General features: G+C 38.4%; 1 protein-coding gene across 3 annotated transcripts in view; it reads right to left on the bottom strand.

The window, feature by feature from the left end:
* Positions 1-1,196: 1,196 nt before the first annotated feature.
* Positions 1,197-19,344, bottom strand: part of LOC130922959 (semaphorin-4G) — a 46,182-nt gene continuing 28,034 nt past the window's right edge. For all 3 annotated transcript variants that reach the window (XM_057848264.1, XM_057848265.1, XM_057848263.1), the window contains exons 8-15: positions 18,113-18,270; positions 15,080-15,255; positions 14,681-14,825; positions 13,082-13,304; positions 12,881-12,996; positions 12,646-12,800; positions 6,706-6,764; positions 1,197-6,609 (exon numbers count right to left, since the gene is read on the bottom strand). In XM_057848264.1, the coding sequence (XP_057704247.1) occupies positions 5,681-6,609; positions 6,706-6,764; positions 12,646-12,800; positions 12,881-12,996; positions 13,082-13,304; positions 14,681-14,825; positions 15,080-15,255; positions 18,113-18,270 (1,961 nt within the window). In that variant the 3' untranslated portion in view covers positions 1,197-5,680. The remainder of the gene's footprint in view (positions 6,610-6,705; positions 6,765-12,645; positions 12,801-12,880; positions 12,997-13,081; positions 13,305-14,680; positions 14,826-15,079; positions 15,256-18,112; positions 18,271-19,344) is intronic.

Raw genomic sequence — 19,344 nt, 5'->3', positions numbered from 1 at the left:
ATAAGACATGTTTTTTTCATTTTTTTCCCTCCAAAGTACAATTACAATTTGTTATGCACATATATGTGTGTGTGTGTGTGCGTGTGCATATTTCATTAAATGGTTTCTAAGCACTCAAATGTAATAATTATGATAAGTTTTAAACGTGTTACCGTCCCACCTAATTATTTTTGAACAAGAATAAAGTAGTAGAAAAGTGCTTAGCTTTATTAAATGCTTCAATGAGTGAGTCCACTCAAAACCGCTCAAGCTACTCGCTAACACACAATAGTTGCCAAAGCAACTGTTTAACAAGTTAAACGATGATTGACGCATGCGGCTCATTGAAGTTTGTATCTCTTGCAACATCAAAGTCAAACGTCTGTCAATCATCAACTTTAATAAGCAAATCCAGTGCACTGCCTGACGATCAAAGAGCAGGGAGAGGGAGGCGGGGAGGGACAGTGACACTATCTGTATTGGTGGATGAGGGCGCGAAGTTTGAAGCGAGGGATCACTGTACATAAAAATCACAAATAAGCAGGGTTGGAGTATATTTCAAATTGGTAAATACAGAACTATTTCATTAGCGTATAGCCACCCGATGGTCAGGGTGCACATCTCAAGGAGCAACACAATATCCATTGAAATAGAGCATGAAATTATGATGCAAAAACGGTCTAAGCGAAAGACAGTGGATGTGTGTATACAGTACTATACTTTAGAATTCTATTTTTGTCAGTTAAAAAATATTAGTGGCTTGACTGCATTAAATGAAAAAAAGTGTATTTCAACAGGAAAACATTAGATATGAGTGATTTGAGTTGCAAACATCAGGGAAGATTTGACTCACTTCAAATTCCCAAATAATGATATTTGTTTAATAAAACATTAGAAAAATGGAATACAAAAATTACCTTATGTGCAAGACTGACTTGTCACCTTTCGATTCTGCTAGCGCAACGTCCGCATGGCCTCCAAACCGATCCCCAGCTGGTCAGAAGCTTTCAATGTTGTTTAAAAAAAAAAAACTTTCTAACAATAATAATGAAATTAAAAGGACAACATGCTATTTTGAAAATAGTTTGGCCTTCATTCTAGTATTTCATCAAGTTGTTTATTAAGGCAATGGCATGCATTTGTGGGATTCATATTCGTTGTTCTCAAACTTGGGGGGGGGGGGGGGGGGGGTTTAAGGGACCACTTACTCATCAATCAATTTAACATACTGTATGTGAATAAAGTTGCATTTTTAAAAGTCATAATCATTACAAAAACAAAGATACATTTAAAATTATATACTATATATATAAGTGGGATTTTTAAAATTATTATTTTAAATAGTCTTCATAGAAGACTTCTTAAAATAATTACCGATTTTTTTTAAACAGCTTTTTCAGGAAAAACAAAAAATTAACCATTTTATGATTTTCTTTACATGTACGAAAAATTCTAATAATTTTTGTAAAAAATGACGGGCAAAGATTTTACGAGGATAACGATATATGCCTTTTGTTCTAAATCATTCACCAATTAAAAACATGCTTGCTTAATTTTACTAACAGTTTAATTCATTATTTACAATCAATCAACCAAATACTCTATTTTAAAGATACTAGAATAAATAAATAATGATGCAGTAAGACAAAAAAATAAGGCACACAATTCTTCACGTTAATTAAAAGTAATGTGAAAAAACTTTAATGTATGTAAAATCACAGATATTACTATTTGTATTTACAGTACATTAAAAACCAATTAATGAGATAAAAATGAGTAATTTTAAAGTTGTGTATCTATTGTATCAAATTATTTGATGTATGGTAAAAATCAAAACACAAAAATACATTTTACGTTTTACATAAACATAACTTGGATTTTTATTTATTTGTTTAGATCTATTTGTAAATAGTAAACTGAATCAAGTTTTATGATTAGTGAATGTCAGTAATACAATGTTATTCTCATAATATTACAGCTTTTATTCCGGAAAAGAACTTGTTAATTCACCCAAAAATTGGACTATATTTTCAAAAGGCATCAAGATTTTGTTCTTGAAGAATGATCCAATAATGTATAGCAAATTATTTTGTGGTTCCAAGATCCTAGATTGAGAACATCTCTTTTGGGAGCATTTATGTATGTCCCAATTGCATATCACCTGATTTTGAGAATCTGTCAATACTGAGTCACGATCTGATACCGTAAAAAATTGTTAAAAAAAACCAAAACAAAGTTACTGACCCACGTGCCGCCTTCATAATGTGAATTATTTCTAAACAATAATAACGTAGAAAAATGCATCCACTCACGCTTTGACGCTCATGCTGCTGAGAACAGCCTCTCACTCAAATAATGAGTTGCCACAGCACACTACTGTTAGTGTTTAACAAGGTGAACAATGATTGACACATTCGGCCCTTTGATAAAGTAAAAGTAAAGTAAATCTACCAAGCTTCTCTTGCATGATCAAAGCTACAATCCCTGTCAATCATCATTGACTTTAATAGCTAACTCCAGAGCACTGCTGACCAAGAAAAAGCAGCAGGAGGGAGCGTGAGAGGCATAAAACATAATAATTTTCAAAGTAAAATCCCGGTCCTTTTCATCTATTTCCGATCTTCTGAAAAATGGCGCGATCGGCCCGATTTCTGATCACATGATCAGATCGGGACATCCCTAGGAGCGTTACTTTGTTTGTCCCTCAAGGGTCGTCGCAGTGACTCAACACACAGCAGCCACAACAAAATGCTAAATAAAAAAAGTCATATCATATTGGCCCATCTTTGTAGCAGTTTAGTGCAAAGAAACTTTGGCTAGCTGCCCTCAACATTTGAGTCCAGCCAAACAACAATAAAAATCTCCACGCATGCTTGTTTATATTCGACATAAGGTTGCCAAAAGCTGCTGGTAAGAATCCACGGGATGCAATGATGAGGATTTTTGGGGCACCTTTAGGTGACTGAGTTTTTTCCCCCCTCCTTTTGTTCGGAAAAAAAAAAAAAAAAAAGGTTTGTTGTTTCTGAAGCATCTTTTCCCGAAAACCCTTCCAAAACTCAGCAGTCAATCACAAGGCACATACAGACAGAACAAAATGTTCACAAATATGGACCATTTCGAGCCTTCCATGACACCAACTTACATGCATTAACCCTACCGGAAGAAATAAGGACACGCTCTTAAATGCTCTCGTACTCTTTTCATGAAAAACCCATCACAGAAATAACTTGACTAAAGTTTGATCGTATTAATCCAAAAGTTATTTCCACGACCACTAAGGCTGCCATGATTAATCGACTGATTGACGACTAATCAACGAATATTTTGATAGATGATTAATCATTTCAAGATAATGTTGACCAAAAAACTGTCCTAATGCTCATTTACTGAGACTGTCAATTAATCGGCTGTGCTAGACGTCTGATCCATTTGAATTGGGCAATGGCAGCTACTGGGTTAAAAACTGCATTTTTATGTTTGCTTGGGTTATCTTTTGTTACGTAACGTTTATATGACATCAATCGTTGTTAATGGCAGCCAATGAGGTAATAGTAAATCTTTTTATTTTTTATTAAAAACAAGTGAAAAGTTTTGTTGTTTTTTTTTAAATAAATGAAACATACAGAAAGGGGAAAAAAATTACAAACTAAAAAACTAAATATACAAAATGTTCAGTTTAAAAAAACAAAAGGAAACAGAATATTACCGTATTGGCCCGAATATAAGACGGCCCTAATTATAAGATGACCCCCTCTTTTTCAAGACTCTAGTTTGAAAAAAAGACTTTTTGAACACCAAATTAATTTTTATACAGAAAATAATTACAGTACATCCAAAACAAATGATTATAACAATATATTTGAGAGAAAAAGCATGTTATTTTGTCTCATTCAAATCTTAATATCTGAACATTAAAATATGTAAACTAAAGTGCAATCACATTCGTAAATGAATGGCTTCTGGTTTTTGAAATGTAAATAAACCAATCTATTGTGATAAAACAACAAAATTGCATTAACTGCATTAACCATCAAAGTGAAGTCTAACTGTAACTGTAGTCTTGAAACAAATCTGAATAAGGAAAAACATTGCAAACTGGTTAAACTTGGGAGTAGCTGAGATCTGTCATGACAGAACATCGCTTCAATGATATCTGGTGCCATCTAGCGTCGTGAATGGGTAGAGTAGCTGAGATCTGTCATGACAGAACATCACTTCAATGATATCTGGCGCCATCTAGCGTTGTGAATGGGTATAATGTCTAGACCGCGAATATAAGACGACCTCCTCTTTTTCAGTCTTATTTCAATGCAAAAAACACCGTCTTATATTCGGGCCAATACGTTATATATTTCCATTCTATTTTTAAAATAATGTTAAATGAAGATCAAAAGAAGAACTAAACATACTTTTTTTGGTCTTTTTTTTTTTTTTTTTTTTTAAGTTTTTAACCCTATAATGCATGAATTATGATTTTTGTCGTACAAGTTTATATTAGACAGCGTTCTCAAAATTGTGGCCCAGGGGCCAATTGCAGCACACTGGACAATATTTTGTGGCCGCCATTTCACATCCAATTGTAGCATTAAGGTTGATGTATGCTTCTGCTTAGCGGTGACAGCGAACCTACGCCGTTAACGCGAACCCGATTTACGAACCTACTGTGATTGGTTTGAGTTGCTTCCGGTTCAGCACAACAACACCGCCATTTTTAAACATTCGCAAATGTCTTCTGTGTTGCCTATGCGTCAACATTTGTATTAACAACATTTGTTGTTCAATATTGATTAGCTGCAGCCGCAAATACACACGTTCCATTTCCGTTGCCATTGCTGCCAATGACTGGAGGAAAACTAAGGAATTCGACAGGAGTCCTCTAAAACTGTACAAACACAACACCACACCGCTCTCGTGGCTTGGCGGTGTATTACAGAGCAACGCGTTCTCTTGATGCAGAGCTTCGAATGCTCATTGACGACATAGGGTCTACGCCGTCGCTACACCGTCACCGCAACGCAGAACCATTTATCAGCCTTTAGTGTTGCCCGCATGCATTTTGTGAAGAATAAAGACATCGATTCACATAAGTGCGGCCTATGTGTACTGTGCTCTGGGAATTTTTGTTTTATTTTATAAATCTCTTGCAGCCTTACATATCTCTAACTCTATGGACGTCAGTAGGTCATTTCAATATCAGTTCCCCTCTTTTACGAACTACCACAAAACACATCATATACTCTGTGACCTGGGCTGGCAGTGAATGAGTTAAGGTAATGATAACTTTTGAATAGATGCCCACTGTAGTGACCACTGGCCCTGTAAGGGTTAAAAAAAAAAATAGTACGACTATTCTGTGATTTCTATACTCGCCAAACCATATTATTATTATCCTTATTCAGAAAAAAAAAAGATCTAATTTTTGCGCTGCAAAACATAGAGAGTAATTTACCAATAAAATACCTGATTTATATTGCCGATTAGTCAACTATCAAAATAACTGGGAGCTCTCGTGATAACTGAGTTTGTCTTTCATGAACAGAGATGTACGATCACATTTGAGCGGATCTGTAAATCCCAGCTTTTCTCCATCAACTCCCACGGAAACTCCTCAAGCCTTAAAGTGATCCACTGGCACAAACGAAGTGAGGTAGAAAGATTGTTTTCCCCCACCATTTCACATCTTTGTCGCCCTGTCCTCGGGCTACACGGAGCTTTCGTCTGGCCTGGGCATCAACTGAGTGCGTTTGCGCTTCTCCAACATCCTGTTGAGCTCATCGGAGAACGACGGCGCCACGCTGTCACCGTCGCTCTGAGCGAGTAACACGTAACTGTTGCCATTCATGCGCCGCAGGACGCTGGGTAATGTGGCCGAAAGCCCGCTGGGGAAATTGCAGTCCGGCGCGGCGGGCAGCGGTGGTGCCGGCGGAGGGGCGGCGGACTCCGCGTTAGGCGAAGTGCGAGCCTCGCCTGGCACGATCTGGAGGAACCCTGCAGAGTGGACGCCGTTGCAGATGCTGTGTCCGTTACCGGAAATAGTCTTCAGCTCCAAGTGTGCGGAATGTCGTTGCTTTTTTCGGTGATTTTGCTTCTCGGGTGGGTAGGTGGCGGCCGCATTGCGTAGCGAGTACTTTCCTTGGTTTCCCACTCGCAAGCAAAAGCCAAGATAGAACAGAACCACACTGAGAACCACGCAGAGGCTTCCCAAAATTGTAATGAGGGATAGATACAGGGCCTCCATGTTTTTGGTGGAGAGAAGCTGCGGTCGGGGCCTCTGAGGGGCAAGGGCCGGGGCCTCCTCAGAGGGAGCGGGTGGCACCGCGGCAGCATAGCGGTGGTGAGGTTCTTCAGTGGGCGGCGGGGGCGGCTCAGGGGCCACGGTGACATTGTACGCGACCACGCCAACCCAAATCTGGTTCTCCACTGCGTAGCAGGTGTAACGCCCGCTCTGGTCCAGACGTGCCCTGATCACCAGCAGCCCGTCGGTGCCTGTCCTGAAACCAGAGCTCAGCCCGTAACCGTGCAGCTCCCGGTCATCCAGCGTCCATGCAGGCACTGCCAGGTTGGAGCTAAGCTCGCACTGCAGCAGGATATCGTCGCCTACTCGAACGGATCGACTGCGCGTGGGCACCACTGAGACAACCAGAAAAATGCCAATTCAGTCGACAACATTTTCCCAATGCAGCCAGCTCTGAAATCTTTATTCATCTTTTGCAATATTGTACGAACCGTCTTGCGTGTTGTCACATCCTCTGTTGCCTTGTTGGATGTCCTGGATTAATGATGTTCTGCGAGTGAGAATGGAAAAACAACATGTGAGAGCACTAACATAGACAAGACTTGTTTCTTAACTCATACGGTGCCTGTGACGACCATAGAAGTCTAATCCATTTTGTCTGGTGAATTATTGCAGCTAGCCTTTCTCAAATAGGAAAAGGCCAATGAAGGCACCTTGCTGGTGCTTTGTTGGTGTAAAATACTTCAATTAGGTAATCATTTTCTATGTAGCATGAATGTGTACATGCTAAAGGTATGGTGTTAGTACTTTTTAATTTTTTTCTATTTGTGATGATTTCTCAACATGATATTAGAAATTAATGTCAGTTGTGTGTTTTGAAAACCCTATGGGATTTTTTTTTATTTTTATTTTTTATCCGGGGCTATATTAAAAAAAAAAACTTCAACAACTATTTGTGGGAAAAATGATAATAATGTTCTTTCGAGATTTGAATGAAAGGTTTGAAATGTGATTTACAAAGACAGGTTAAACCAAAAAGGCAGTAAAAAATGTTAAAAGTCAGTAATGTTCTTGTCGCAATTTTGTGACTTTAGTGCTTAAGGGGTTAATATTGTGAACTTCATTAACTTGAGTTGAATGAACTTGCATGATTAAGTACATTTCTGAGTGAAGAGAACTTCAATTTTGTTTGTTCACTTGACTGCCACAATTGCGGCTTTTTTTGGGTTTAGTTTTCCAACAAAACTTGAAAAAGACTAAATTTGAACTTAAAACTTAAAATTCAAACCTAAAATAATGAAAAGTTCTGACATTTTTTAATAGCGTAATGCGTGCAGGGCAATATTTGGGTAAGGGCAGTAATGTATTCTACGATATAGGCAAGTCTTGCTGTCTTGCCTTGGAACGATTAATTGATTAACTCAAGTAATTTGATTAGAAAAAAGTTTTGAATCAACTTTTGCTGCCTCGATTCGTTTCATTAGGGTGACGTCATGGTTTGTTTTGAAAGTGTTGCATTTAGTTTTATTGATTTGGGTGGATACACTGCCCTCTGGTGGTAACAGCGAATATGCCATAACTCTGACATGGCTTAATTCAACTGCTGCCTGTCAAGACCAACATAAGGTATGTTTTTTTTTTTAGATGATATGTTTGTTTATGCATCTGTTATTTAGTTTAGAAGTATATAATTTTTTGTGGGAATGTGTTTGAATGATTTGTTAAGAACGTTGAGAAGAAAAAAGAAAAAAGTTAATCCAAGCATTTTATTGCATTTAAGATAGCAGGCTTTTGCTTTGCAAGTTAGCCAATTGTTCTTTTTTTGTACTTAGATCCTCATTTATTTATATTTTTAAATCGTTTAAGGCTAAATTTTAATGATTTTATTATTTTGTTTTTAAATGCATTTATTGCTCTTATGAAATGAAAGTGCAATTTTGCATAGTTTGAAGAAACAAATTTTAATGCTCTTTTGAAAGTGTAATCTTAGCAAGACAAAATATTGCAAGTATAAACACTTGATTGTTTTACATATCCTAATACTTATTCTGCATCGCATTAATTCAGACATGTCCAAAGTCCGGCCCGGGGGCCAAATGCGGCCCGTGGTGAAATTTCATCCGGCCCCCAGCCTCTGTCCTAAAATCAATAACGTCTGGCCCGCACACAGACTTAATAAGTTGGTCAGCAGTACTGCTACCAGCATATGAAGTAGCTTACACACAAAATGCTACTCATCATTTATCCACTAAAAGGCAGCAGCACTCTAAGCAACATTACCCCATGTGACCCTTTACTCCCAATTTTCTAAAATGACGACAATCAACAACAAAAAAGTTGACTGTGACGGCCGACGCTTCAAGGATAGGTGGAAATTGGACTATTTCTTCACTAAAATATGCAACAACTGTGTCCGCCTCATTTGCAAAGAGACAGTCACTGTTTTTAAAGAGTTCAATGTGAGGCAATATTAACAAACAAGACACGCTGACATATACAACAAGACTACAGGGAAGATACGTTGTGAAAACTTGAAGCAACTTGAAGCTAGTTTATTTCACAGTACTATTTCGCAAGAGCCCGAGAGTCGAAAGAAAACACCACAAAGGCTAGATGTGAGATTGTTGAAATTATTAATTAAATAATTAAAAAAAATAATAAAGCAAATGTGACGCACAGAATGTCTTGCTAAAATTTGCTTAAATATATTGTTCTTAGGGCTGTCAAACGATTAAAATTTTTAATCGAATTAATCACAGCTTAAAAATTAATTAATCGCAATTCAAACCATCTGTAAAATATGCCATATTTTTCTGTAAATTATTGTTGGAACGGAAAGATAAGACACAAGATGGATATATACATTCAACATACTGTACATAAGTACTGTATTTGTTTATGATAACAATAAATCAACAAGATGGCATTAACATTATTAACATTCTGTTCAAGCGATCCATGGATAGAAAGACTTGTAGTTCTTAGAAGATAAATGTTAGTACAAGTCAATTTTTAAAAGACAATTTTATATTAAAACCCCTCTTAATGTTTTCGTTTTAATAAAGTTTGTAAAATTTTCAATCAAAAAATAAACTAATAGCTCGCCATTGTTGATGTCAATAATATTGATGGTGCTGAAGCCTGAAAGTGCTGAAACCCATAAAATCAGTTGCACCCAAGTGCCAGCATGGGGGCTGAAAAACGCCTAAAAAACACAAGTAACAAGTGAAAATGACACTTTGCTGTCATTTTAATCTGTTTGAGCGGGGCATGTGTGTTAAAAGCGTCAAATATTTTAACGTGATTAATTAAAAAAAAAAAAAAATTAACGCCCGTTAACGCGATGATTTTGACAGCCCTAATTGTTCTACGTAAAAAACGTCAGCCAAGGTCGGCCCCCCAAATTTTTACGACACCAAATCTGGCCCCCTTTGCAAAAAGTTTGGACACCCCTGCATTAATTGTTATCTGATGACTCGATTATTCGAACTAATTAATTGATAGATTAATCGATTACCTAAATAATCGACGGATGAAGCCCTAATAATCACAGTTTAAATCTCTATGGTGCCTATACGTATATTATACGCCCTAAAGTCAATAGATTTTGTTTCCTCGATTGCATCCACTGAATTCACGCGCATAACTAGACAACATTATTTTGTGACTGTCTTCACACATCGATTAATTTATGCAATAGAGCAAGGCTGTGTTCACATAATTTTTGGGACTCTGAGGCTTCTGTTGCCCGTAACAACAACATCAACACATATATTTCACAGGGATTCTCAATTCTCTGCATTTATATCATGTTATGTATAAATTTGTGTGCCTTGAAGTCCCCTGTCGTGTGGCCGTGACAGTGATAACTCGTGGTTTTTAGCCTGAAGGTATACACAGATAGTAGTAGTGTGTGATACTGAAGTTCTGAGTTTGCTCAGAGGTGTCCGGCTGTTAATCATTACCCTTGCTGTTTGTATGTAAATATTGTCATATTTATTTATAGGGCTGTCAAAATTATCGCGTTAACGGGCGGTAATTAATTTTTTAAATTAAGTTAAAATATTTGACGCAATTGACACACATGCCCTGCTCAAACAGATTAAAATGACTGCACAGTGTAATCTCCACTAGTTACTGATGTTTTTTGGAGTTTTGTCGCCCTCTGCTGGCGCTTGGGTGTGACTGATTTTGTGGGTTTCAGCACCCATGAGCATTCTCTAATTATTGACATCAACAATGGCGGGCTACTAGTTTATTTTTTGATTGAAAATTTTACAAATTTTATTAAAACAAAACCATTAGGAGAGGTTTTAATGTAAAATTTGTATAACTTGTACTAACATTTATCTTTTAAGAGCTACAAGTCTATCAATGGATCACTTTAACAGAATGTTAATAATGTCAATGCCATCTTGTTGATTTATTGTTATAATAAACAAATACAGTACTTATGTACCATATGTTGAATGTATATAGCCGTCTTGTGTCTTATCTTTCCATTCCAACAATAATTTACAGAAAAATATGGCATATTTTATAGATGGTTTGAATTGCGATTAATTACGATTAATTAATTTTAAAGCTGTAATTAACTCGATTAAAAATTTTAATCGTTTGACAGCCCTAATTTATTATATTTTCATTTATTGTGATTATTACAAAGCAGACGCTAAATACTTATAAACTCCATTTCCCCAAATGCATAGTATCGTTGGCGCATGCGCACTATGGCTCCTTGGAACCTGTTACTTGTAGTAGTGAAAGAATCAGGTTGTTTGTCCCGCAATTCAAATGAACATTTTAGAATTTATCACGATAATGAAACCTACAGAGCCCCCCAGGTGCTAGGGTATAAACAAATATTTTTCATTGCTCATTTACTAAACTGGGGGTAGTAATCTGTACCTGCAGACTACCTGTGAGTGCAGATTAGTAAATTGATGTTTACTCATCTGTACCCACAGTTTAGTTATCTGTAGGGACAGATTGTACAAATAATTAAACTGTGGGTACAGTTGAGTAATCTGTGGGTACAGATTTGCAATGAAAAACATCTGTTTCTGCTCTGGCACCTAGGGGGCTCCATAGGTTTCATTATTGTGTTTGTAGTGTAATCAATTAAATATATGTTGAACATGATTTGCAAATCATTGTATTTGATTTTTGTTTTTTCGCACATCCAAAATTCATTGGAATCGAATGTACTCAAAAGACAGGGATCCGTGGATTCGCGATGTGAATGAAGCATGCGCAGAAGCTCCTTTCAAAGGAGGTAGCGGCTTTACATAGCCAGTTTTTCCACTTAAACACACAACAGTTAAACAAGGGACAGTCATCAGGTTGTTAAAAACCAGAATATGAAAAAAAAATGATGTTTGAGCTTGGGCTGTCAAAATTATCGCGTTAACGGGCGGTAATTAATTTTTGAAATTAATCACGTTAAAATATTTGACGCAATTAACGCACATGCCCCGCTCAAACAGACTAAAATGACAGTACAGTGTAATGTCCGCTTGTTACTTGTTTTTTGGTGTTTGGCGCCCTCTGCTGGCATTTGGGTCCAACTGATTTTATGGGTTAGTACCATAAGTGAGCACGGTGTAATTATTGACATCAACACTGTCGAGCTAGTAGTTTATATTTTGATTGAAAATTTTACAAATTTGAATAAAACGAAAACATTAAGAGGGGTTTTACTATAAAATTTCTATAACTTGTACTAACATTTATCTTTTAAGAACTACAATGTCTTTCTATCCATGGATCGCTTTAAGAGAATGTTAATAATGTTAATGCCATCTTGTTGATTTATTGTTATAATAAACAAATTCAGTACTTATGTACCGTATGTTGAATGTATATATCCGTCTTGTGTCTCATCTTTCCATTCCAACAATAATTTACAGAAAAATATGGCATATTTGATAGATGGTTTGAATTGCGATTAATTACGATTAAATAATTTTTAAGCTGTAATTAACTCGATTAAAAATTTTGATCGTTTGACAGCCCTAGTTTGAACATGTTTACATGTCCTTTCAAATCCGAAAAAACTGCCATACACAGGTTTTCAAAAGGGCGAGTGGCTACATGTAACCGTTGTCAGTGAGAACGCCTTTGCCATACACTGTAGTAAATTTGCATTCACAATTTTTTTCTAGTATGGCGGGAAAAAAAAAGCATGTTGCCTGGGATCACACCGTAAGCGACCCTCCTCCCATTTCACCACGCCCGATCCAGAGGGGTTCGACCCACTATTTTTTGAAGCAGAAATTGTCACTACAAGTTGGAAACGTGGCTTGGCATACATAGCTGCACACTATGTGTTTACGTTCAGAAAGGCATTGTTTCTGCCAACAGAGGGATTACGTCATCATTCTTGGAATGCAAACCAAGTCTCAGTCACTCTCTGGCACGGCTGCACTCACTTGTCCGTGTAGTGCGTGACATCCACGCAGCCTTCTCTGCTCCAAGCGCAGTGCGGGTCCCTAGCCAAGATGCAGTCGTAGCAGGACGCGTACCTGCCGCAGTCGGACAGCGGCAGCTGCAGCACGCCCGAAGGAGACCCCACGTACACGCTCATCTATAGTGCGATGCGCCAATAGTAAACACTCTGAGACTCGTGTGTGTGCGTGTGTGTGCTTGTGCGAGTGGTGGCTGAACCTGTTGGACAGAAATGAGCACGTTGTCCACAGGCTGCGCTTCTTCAAATAGCTGCAACTCCTCAATGATGTGCAGCTGAGTCTCCACGAGGACCGCCTTGTGCAGCCAGCCTTCATCTGACCATCGATCAAAATGTAAATTTGCTTTGTATCTATTGGTGGTGAACGTTTACTGTCAAAAAATGACAATTGGCATCCCCACCTGTTCCCATGTATAACACATGATATTGTAGTCCATCCAAGCCTAGGACAGCTATCACAGCCATGTGCGTGTAATCTGTGGTCCTTCTGAACAACAGAGGGTGACGGTCCAAAGCCTGGACCTGCCGGGACATTAGCGGGTGCCTTCGGACAAAGTTGAGCACATCGTCGGGCAGTGAGGTGGACACGTTGATGCCCCGCGCTCTCGTGGCATCTGTCATGCACTAAGGGAGGAAAAAAATTAGTCAATTGAGCAGTTCGGTGCCAAAGATGAGGCTTTCTAGGTCTACTGTCAGTTTGTACCCCAACTTTTGGCCCAGCTCCAAGTCAAATCATGAAATTATTAAATAATATAAGAATGAATTATACACGATTAGTGATGACCTGTCCTGATTTAATCATTCATAGTGCACTCATTTAACTCAATGGCTTCTATTGACAGTGCCTGACATATCATCAATGACTCCACAAAAAGTTGCTGGATTTCGAAAAATTGTTTCCGGAATATTAATAAGGGATTCATTTTGGCTGGATATCTTAATCTCTATAAAGACAAGTTGGTCTGTGTGGCTGTGTGTTCGTGTTTTATGGACACCGAAACGGCTGGGCGGATTTTGACAAAATTGTACACAGTTTTACTTTATGTCTCCGGGAGTGTTCTTAGATGGGTTTCATCTCAGTAGGCCTTTAGTACGGAAAATTAATTCGAAACTCAAAAAATTAGCATTGAAAATGCCTATTTTCACTTTTTCACCCGAACAACGCCAGGCCATACAGCTCAATAAATCCATCCAGCATACAGTACAAGCTAAAACGTTTGGACACACCTTCTCATTTGTGCGTTTTCTTTATTTTCATGACTATTTACATTGTAAATTCTCACTGTAGGAATTATGTACCTAGCAAAAAACAAAAAAACAAAAAAAAAAAAAAAAGGTGAAATAACTAAAAACATGTACCGGTATAATATTCTAGTACCTTCAAAGTAGCCACCCTTTGCTCTGATTACTTTTTTGCAACATCTTGCCATTCTCTTGATGAGTTTCAAAAGGGAGTCACCTAAAATGTTTTTTACTTCACAGGTATGCCTTTTCAGGGTTAATTAGTGGTATTCATTGCTCTATCAATGGGGTTGGGACCTTCATTTGTGTTGCATTTAATGAGGTGCGTCCAAACTTTTGGCAACTGGACATTTAAAAAATCATGAGGAAGCCCCGATTTATACATTTCCTATGTGTTGATTTAACAAACCTTGGCCCCAACAACCCAGCACAAGTAGTATGCCCAGCAACGCAGGGCCTTACTGCTAGTATATTATACAGTATGTGTGAATAACAGCAACTGACCAATAATAATGAAAATAATCAAATGACTGAGTAATATTTAATGACTATTAAGAAGAAATATTAAAACTAATTCTATTGTGTAGTTGTTAGTTCTAGTCTTAGTAAAAATATTACAAAGTTTCAAAATATTACAAATAACGGTACAGTTACGGACAATCAACGGTGATACTACCAAATAAAAATCCCCTTTGTGCATTTAAATTGCTTCAATCACAAGTCAAGGCAATACTGTACATGCATGTGTGTGTGTTTACCGTTCCAGGTCTTGGCTCAGGAATTTTTCCAGTGTACTCTTTCCAGTTAGAGCCAGAGTCTTGCGTCTCCATGTAAGGTCCTCCAAAGGCGTCTTGGATGTCAGACAACGAGAAGCGACACAACGCAGACGCCTTTACGCTCTTCCTAATTTTTTTTTTTTAATTTGAAAGACATACACAGTGAGTGAAAGCAGAGCGGCACCAGTGATAAACCAGTCGTTACCATGGTAACCCCTGAAGTACAGTGGATGAGCAGAGTGTTGAAAAGATGAAAATTAGAAGATAAAGGGAAGAATCATCTTTTACTGATTGGTTCCCACTGACAGTGATAGATTTCTAATCAGTAAAATCAATCAATAACACTGCAAAGTAGATTTTAATCTGCATTTTTCAACTCACCAACCCAGGCCAAAGATGGCATAGAAGAGTGTGTCTCGCGTCGCATCTCCTGGCATGACGAAGATGCTGCGCAGTTCATTGAAGTAGAAGTCATACTCAGGCAGGGAGCACGCCAGCCGCACCTTGAGGAATGATGTCCAGCGCTTTTGTAGCGTCAGGAGGCCTCCTCGGTCGCCCTAACGGGGACAGGTATTTACACTTTCGGAAATGCATTCAAATACAAATAATTTAAATTAAAAAAAACATTTACCAAACTAAGTAAAAATGTCAATTGTTTTTCTCTTTGCCAATTAGTTTTATTCATACTCTTTCATCTTCTGTTCCGCTTATCACAAGGGTCACAACTGCTGGAGCCTACCCCAGCCAACTATGGGCACTGGGCAGTATGCAGGACATTGTTTAGTTAGCCTACCATGCATGTTTTTGTGATATGGGAGGAAACCAGAATACCTGGAGAAAACCCACACAGGCATGGGTAGAACATGCAAACTCCACATAGGAAGGCCAGAGCCCAGGAATGAACCCTTGATTTCACAACTATGAGGCAGAGGTGCTAACCACTTAGCCAGCATGCCTCCCCTACTACTACGATTATCTACATACTCTTTAGTAGAGATGTCCCGATCACGTCATTTTCAAAGTATCGGAATTGGCAAAAAAATATCAGCCATGCCTTTTTTTAAATATATTTACAGTATATTTTTTAATTAAATCGTTTTCTAATTGTATTTAATGTTACAGACATAATATGTTACACTCATCCAGAGTCTTTAGTTTAGGCTTAAGGTAGGGTTATCAAATTTATCCCGATAACGGCGGTAATTATTTTTTTAAAAAATGTATCACGTTAAAATATTTAACGCAATTAATGCATGCACTGCACGACCCACTCACGCATTGTCGCGCTCAATCTGTAATGACGCCATTTTACCTATATAGAGAGATAAAAGGCAGCGTAAAATGTGTAGAGTGAATTTTGGCAGCCTTTGGAGCCTTTTTTTTAATTGGCTAAAGCCTTACAATCCCTCTCCCTACGATTAGAAATATCATGGAAAGCAAGGTAGCAATTGATCTTTTTCTTAATACCTTATGTTATTTCCCAACGCAGAGAAGATGTATCAACTGGTAGCACTACACACAGTCATGGTTCCACTTCCCATCATGCATTTGGGCATGGCTACAGTATCATTTACTGAAAGCTCAACAAATACACTAGATAGCAATATTTAGTCACAATATACAAAGTCACAAGTCTTTCTATCCGTGGATCCCTCTCACAGAAAGAATATATATAATGTATATGCCATCTTGAGGATTTATTGTCATAATAAACAAATACAGTACTTATGTACTGTATGTTGAATGTATATATTCGTCCGAGTTTTATTCATTTTTTTCTTAATGCATTGCCAAAATGTATATGATCGGGAAAAATTATCGGGAATGATTGGAATTGAATCGGGAGCAAAAAAAAGCAATCGGATCGGGAAATATTGGGTTCGGCAGACACTCAAACTAAAACGATCGGGATCGGATCGGGAGCAAAAAAACATGATCGGAACAACCCTACTCTTTAGTATTAAAAAACTATAACAGTAAATAAAGTAAAATGCATTTTTAAAAAACAAGACAACATTAAAGATGTATTCAAACTAACAAAAATGAACTTAAAGCTTCGATATGGAGTTTGTCACTTTTTTATTCGCGCCTGCAACATTCGGCTTAAAGCGTAACTGCAGCCGCTGTGTTAAGCTCTTGCTTGGCGTGCATGCTTGTACGGGAACGAACATATAGCTTGGAGTCTGAAGGCTGGGTTATGCTTCTGGGGCAGACCTACGCCGTCAAGGCAGACCAGATTTACGACCCTCCGCCGTAGCCTGACGTCCACCTCCACAGAATCCTGACTGGGAGTCACGTCAACGCATGGTGACGTTACGCAAATGGACTGTGATTGGTCAGTGCTTTTATGATAAAGTGTTTACCATCAAGGCTTCCATCACAGTTTGGGGAATTTCCATAGCCGCCAGAAATCTGCTATGGCTTCCCACTGGCTGGCTGTAGGACAAGGCAAAGAAATCGGACAAAACGCTGGACAGCGCACCTTGCTGGCTTCCACCCAATGCTCGAATTCGTAATGTGACTGCCAGTCTCTGTGCGGCATTAACAGTCGGACAGACCGCCTCCGCAACTGTCTTCTGCGTCGCCTCCACCTCAACATTTGTATGGTCAACATTTGTTGTTCATTGTTGATGAGCTGAAAATCCACATACAAGCTTTCCATCTCCGTTGGCATTGTTGTTAACCGGAAGAAAACTAAAGGAAGTTGACAAGAGTCCCCCAAAACCGTACCAACACAATGCCACACCCCTCTAGAGGCTTGGCAGTGAATTACAGAGCAACGCGTTCCCTTGCCGCAGAACTATCGAATGCTCATTGACGCCGTAGGGTCTACATTGCCGCTACACCATCACCGCAACGCAGAAGCATAACTCAGGTTTGACGCAACATTCAGATCGGACCTGTTTTTTCCTCATCGCGTGATGGGTTCCCATACCAAGTCGATGTGAATGTATTGAAGCCGGTCTCTTCTTATTGTCTGCAGAATCCATGGTAAATTGTGGACAGTTAATGGCTCGCATATGCAGTGTTTTTGCCAAGCGAGTTTGGCAGTTGACACGAGGACGTGCACAGGCACGTGTTCGCCCTGTGTTCGACGCGAACCTTCTCTACTCAAGGAAAGAAAAAGGGCTTTGGGGCCGTCTCAGTTAAAATGTCAGGGCTGTTTGTACTTACCAGGGCATTGGTGGAGCATGCATGGTGTAAAACAGTATTTTGCAGGAACACTATCAATTCCATATAGTACCTTTAAGTTAAATTAAAATAACACCTAACTAATTATAGCAAAAATGTTCTTCGTTATTGTCTGATTTTCATACATGCGCTTTAGCGACACATACAGCCAACTTCACTAACTGTGAACCGCAAGCGATTTCTGCTCGGTTTTCAAGTATCTTTAACTGAGGTTGGGCTCACCTTGCAGATTCGAGCAACTCGCGCCACCCGGCTGTGGGCGCCAGAGGCGGCGCTCTGCTGCTGGCCTACGCCTTCATTGAAGAAGAAGTAGATCTTGTCGTCATCGCCCAGTGTGCTGCGGCTCTCCCTCACCAGCGCTGAGCCCACAAAGTTGGCCTCTGGAAGAATGGTAAAACAAAACAAAATTATTGTTTGAATGATTATGTTTATTCTCTACCGTTCAATTGTTTTATTGGCAATGGAAAACTGTTTAGTGATAAAATATATATTTTTAATTAAAAATATACAATAATGACAATCTAACTGATGACATACAGTGGTATAAAAAAGTTTCTGAACCATTTGGAATTTCTCACATTTTTGTTTAAAATCACCATCAAATGTGATCTGATCTTTGTCAAAAGAAGTGATGTATGCCGTAAAGCAGTCAACCCATTTGTAATTTTTTTGTGTGGCAGGGTTTTTGCCGCCAGCCTCAAAGTTAATTAGTGCCGGTGAAAGCGATACAGACACCCATAGGCCATAACAGAGGTGTCATTCAACTAGTTGTCAGTCGACATATCATCACAAATGATATGAAAATTTTTTGTAAAGGTTGAAAAGTTCCTTAGTGTTGCTTTAATATTTGATTTGATTGAAATAATAAAAATGCACTTGTAAAATACAGTATGAAATTCTTGCTTCGTGTTTTTTTATATGATCATTTCTGTCAAGAGTTCATAGTGGGAGATGGTTATAAAATTTAAAAGGAGAAACTCATTGTTTTGATGTATAGCATGTCACGTGACGGCCTAGGTGCACAGCTTGTAAGCAGTGAGTTTATTCTCTTCATTTTTTATGTTGAAATAATCTAAGTGAAATAGTATTAAAGAAGATTCACAACTGATGCCAGGGGTCAACTGCTTTGGCCTTGGCTGTTGTTCGAAGCAAATGGGGAATTTTTCAGCTGCCTTTCACAAAAGAAGAAAATGGCGCAGCAGCAATAAAGTAAAGAAAACACGCAAAATGTGAAATGTAAGTTATGGCGTAGGGCGTGAGATTGCCCTGAAATGCATGAATTGAGAACCTTTTACACAGCCTCAAAACGGCACGTAAAAGGTGGACATGTCTGTCGAAAAAGATGGCGTTTATTGACCCTACAGCTCATTCATTGCAGGTAGGACATGCATATTTAAGTAAAAAGTTTAGCTTTTAAGCTTTTAAGTCTTGAGTAACTTACCATACAACAAATA

Source organism: Corythoichthys intestinalis, chromosome 10 (genome assembly GCF_030265065.1).
Source record: "Corythoichthys intestinalis isolate RoL2023-P3 chromosome 10, ASM3026506v1, whole genome shotgun sequence".
NCBI lineage: Eukaryota > Metazoa > Chordata > Actinopteri > Syngnathiformes > Syngnathidae > Corythoichthys > Corythoichthys intestinalis.
Note: the sequence above shows the minus strand (reverse complement) of the source record. Positions and strands in the feature narration are given on the sequence as shown.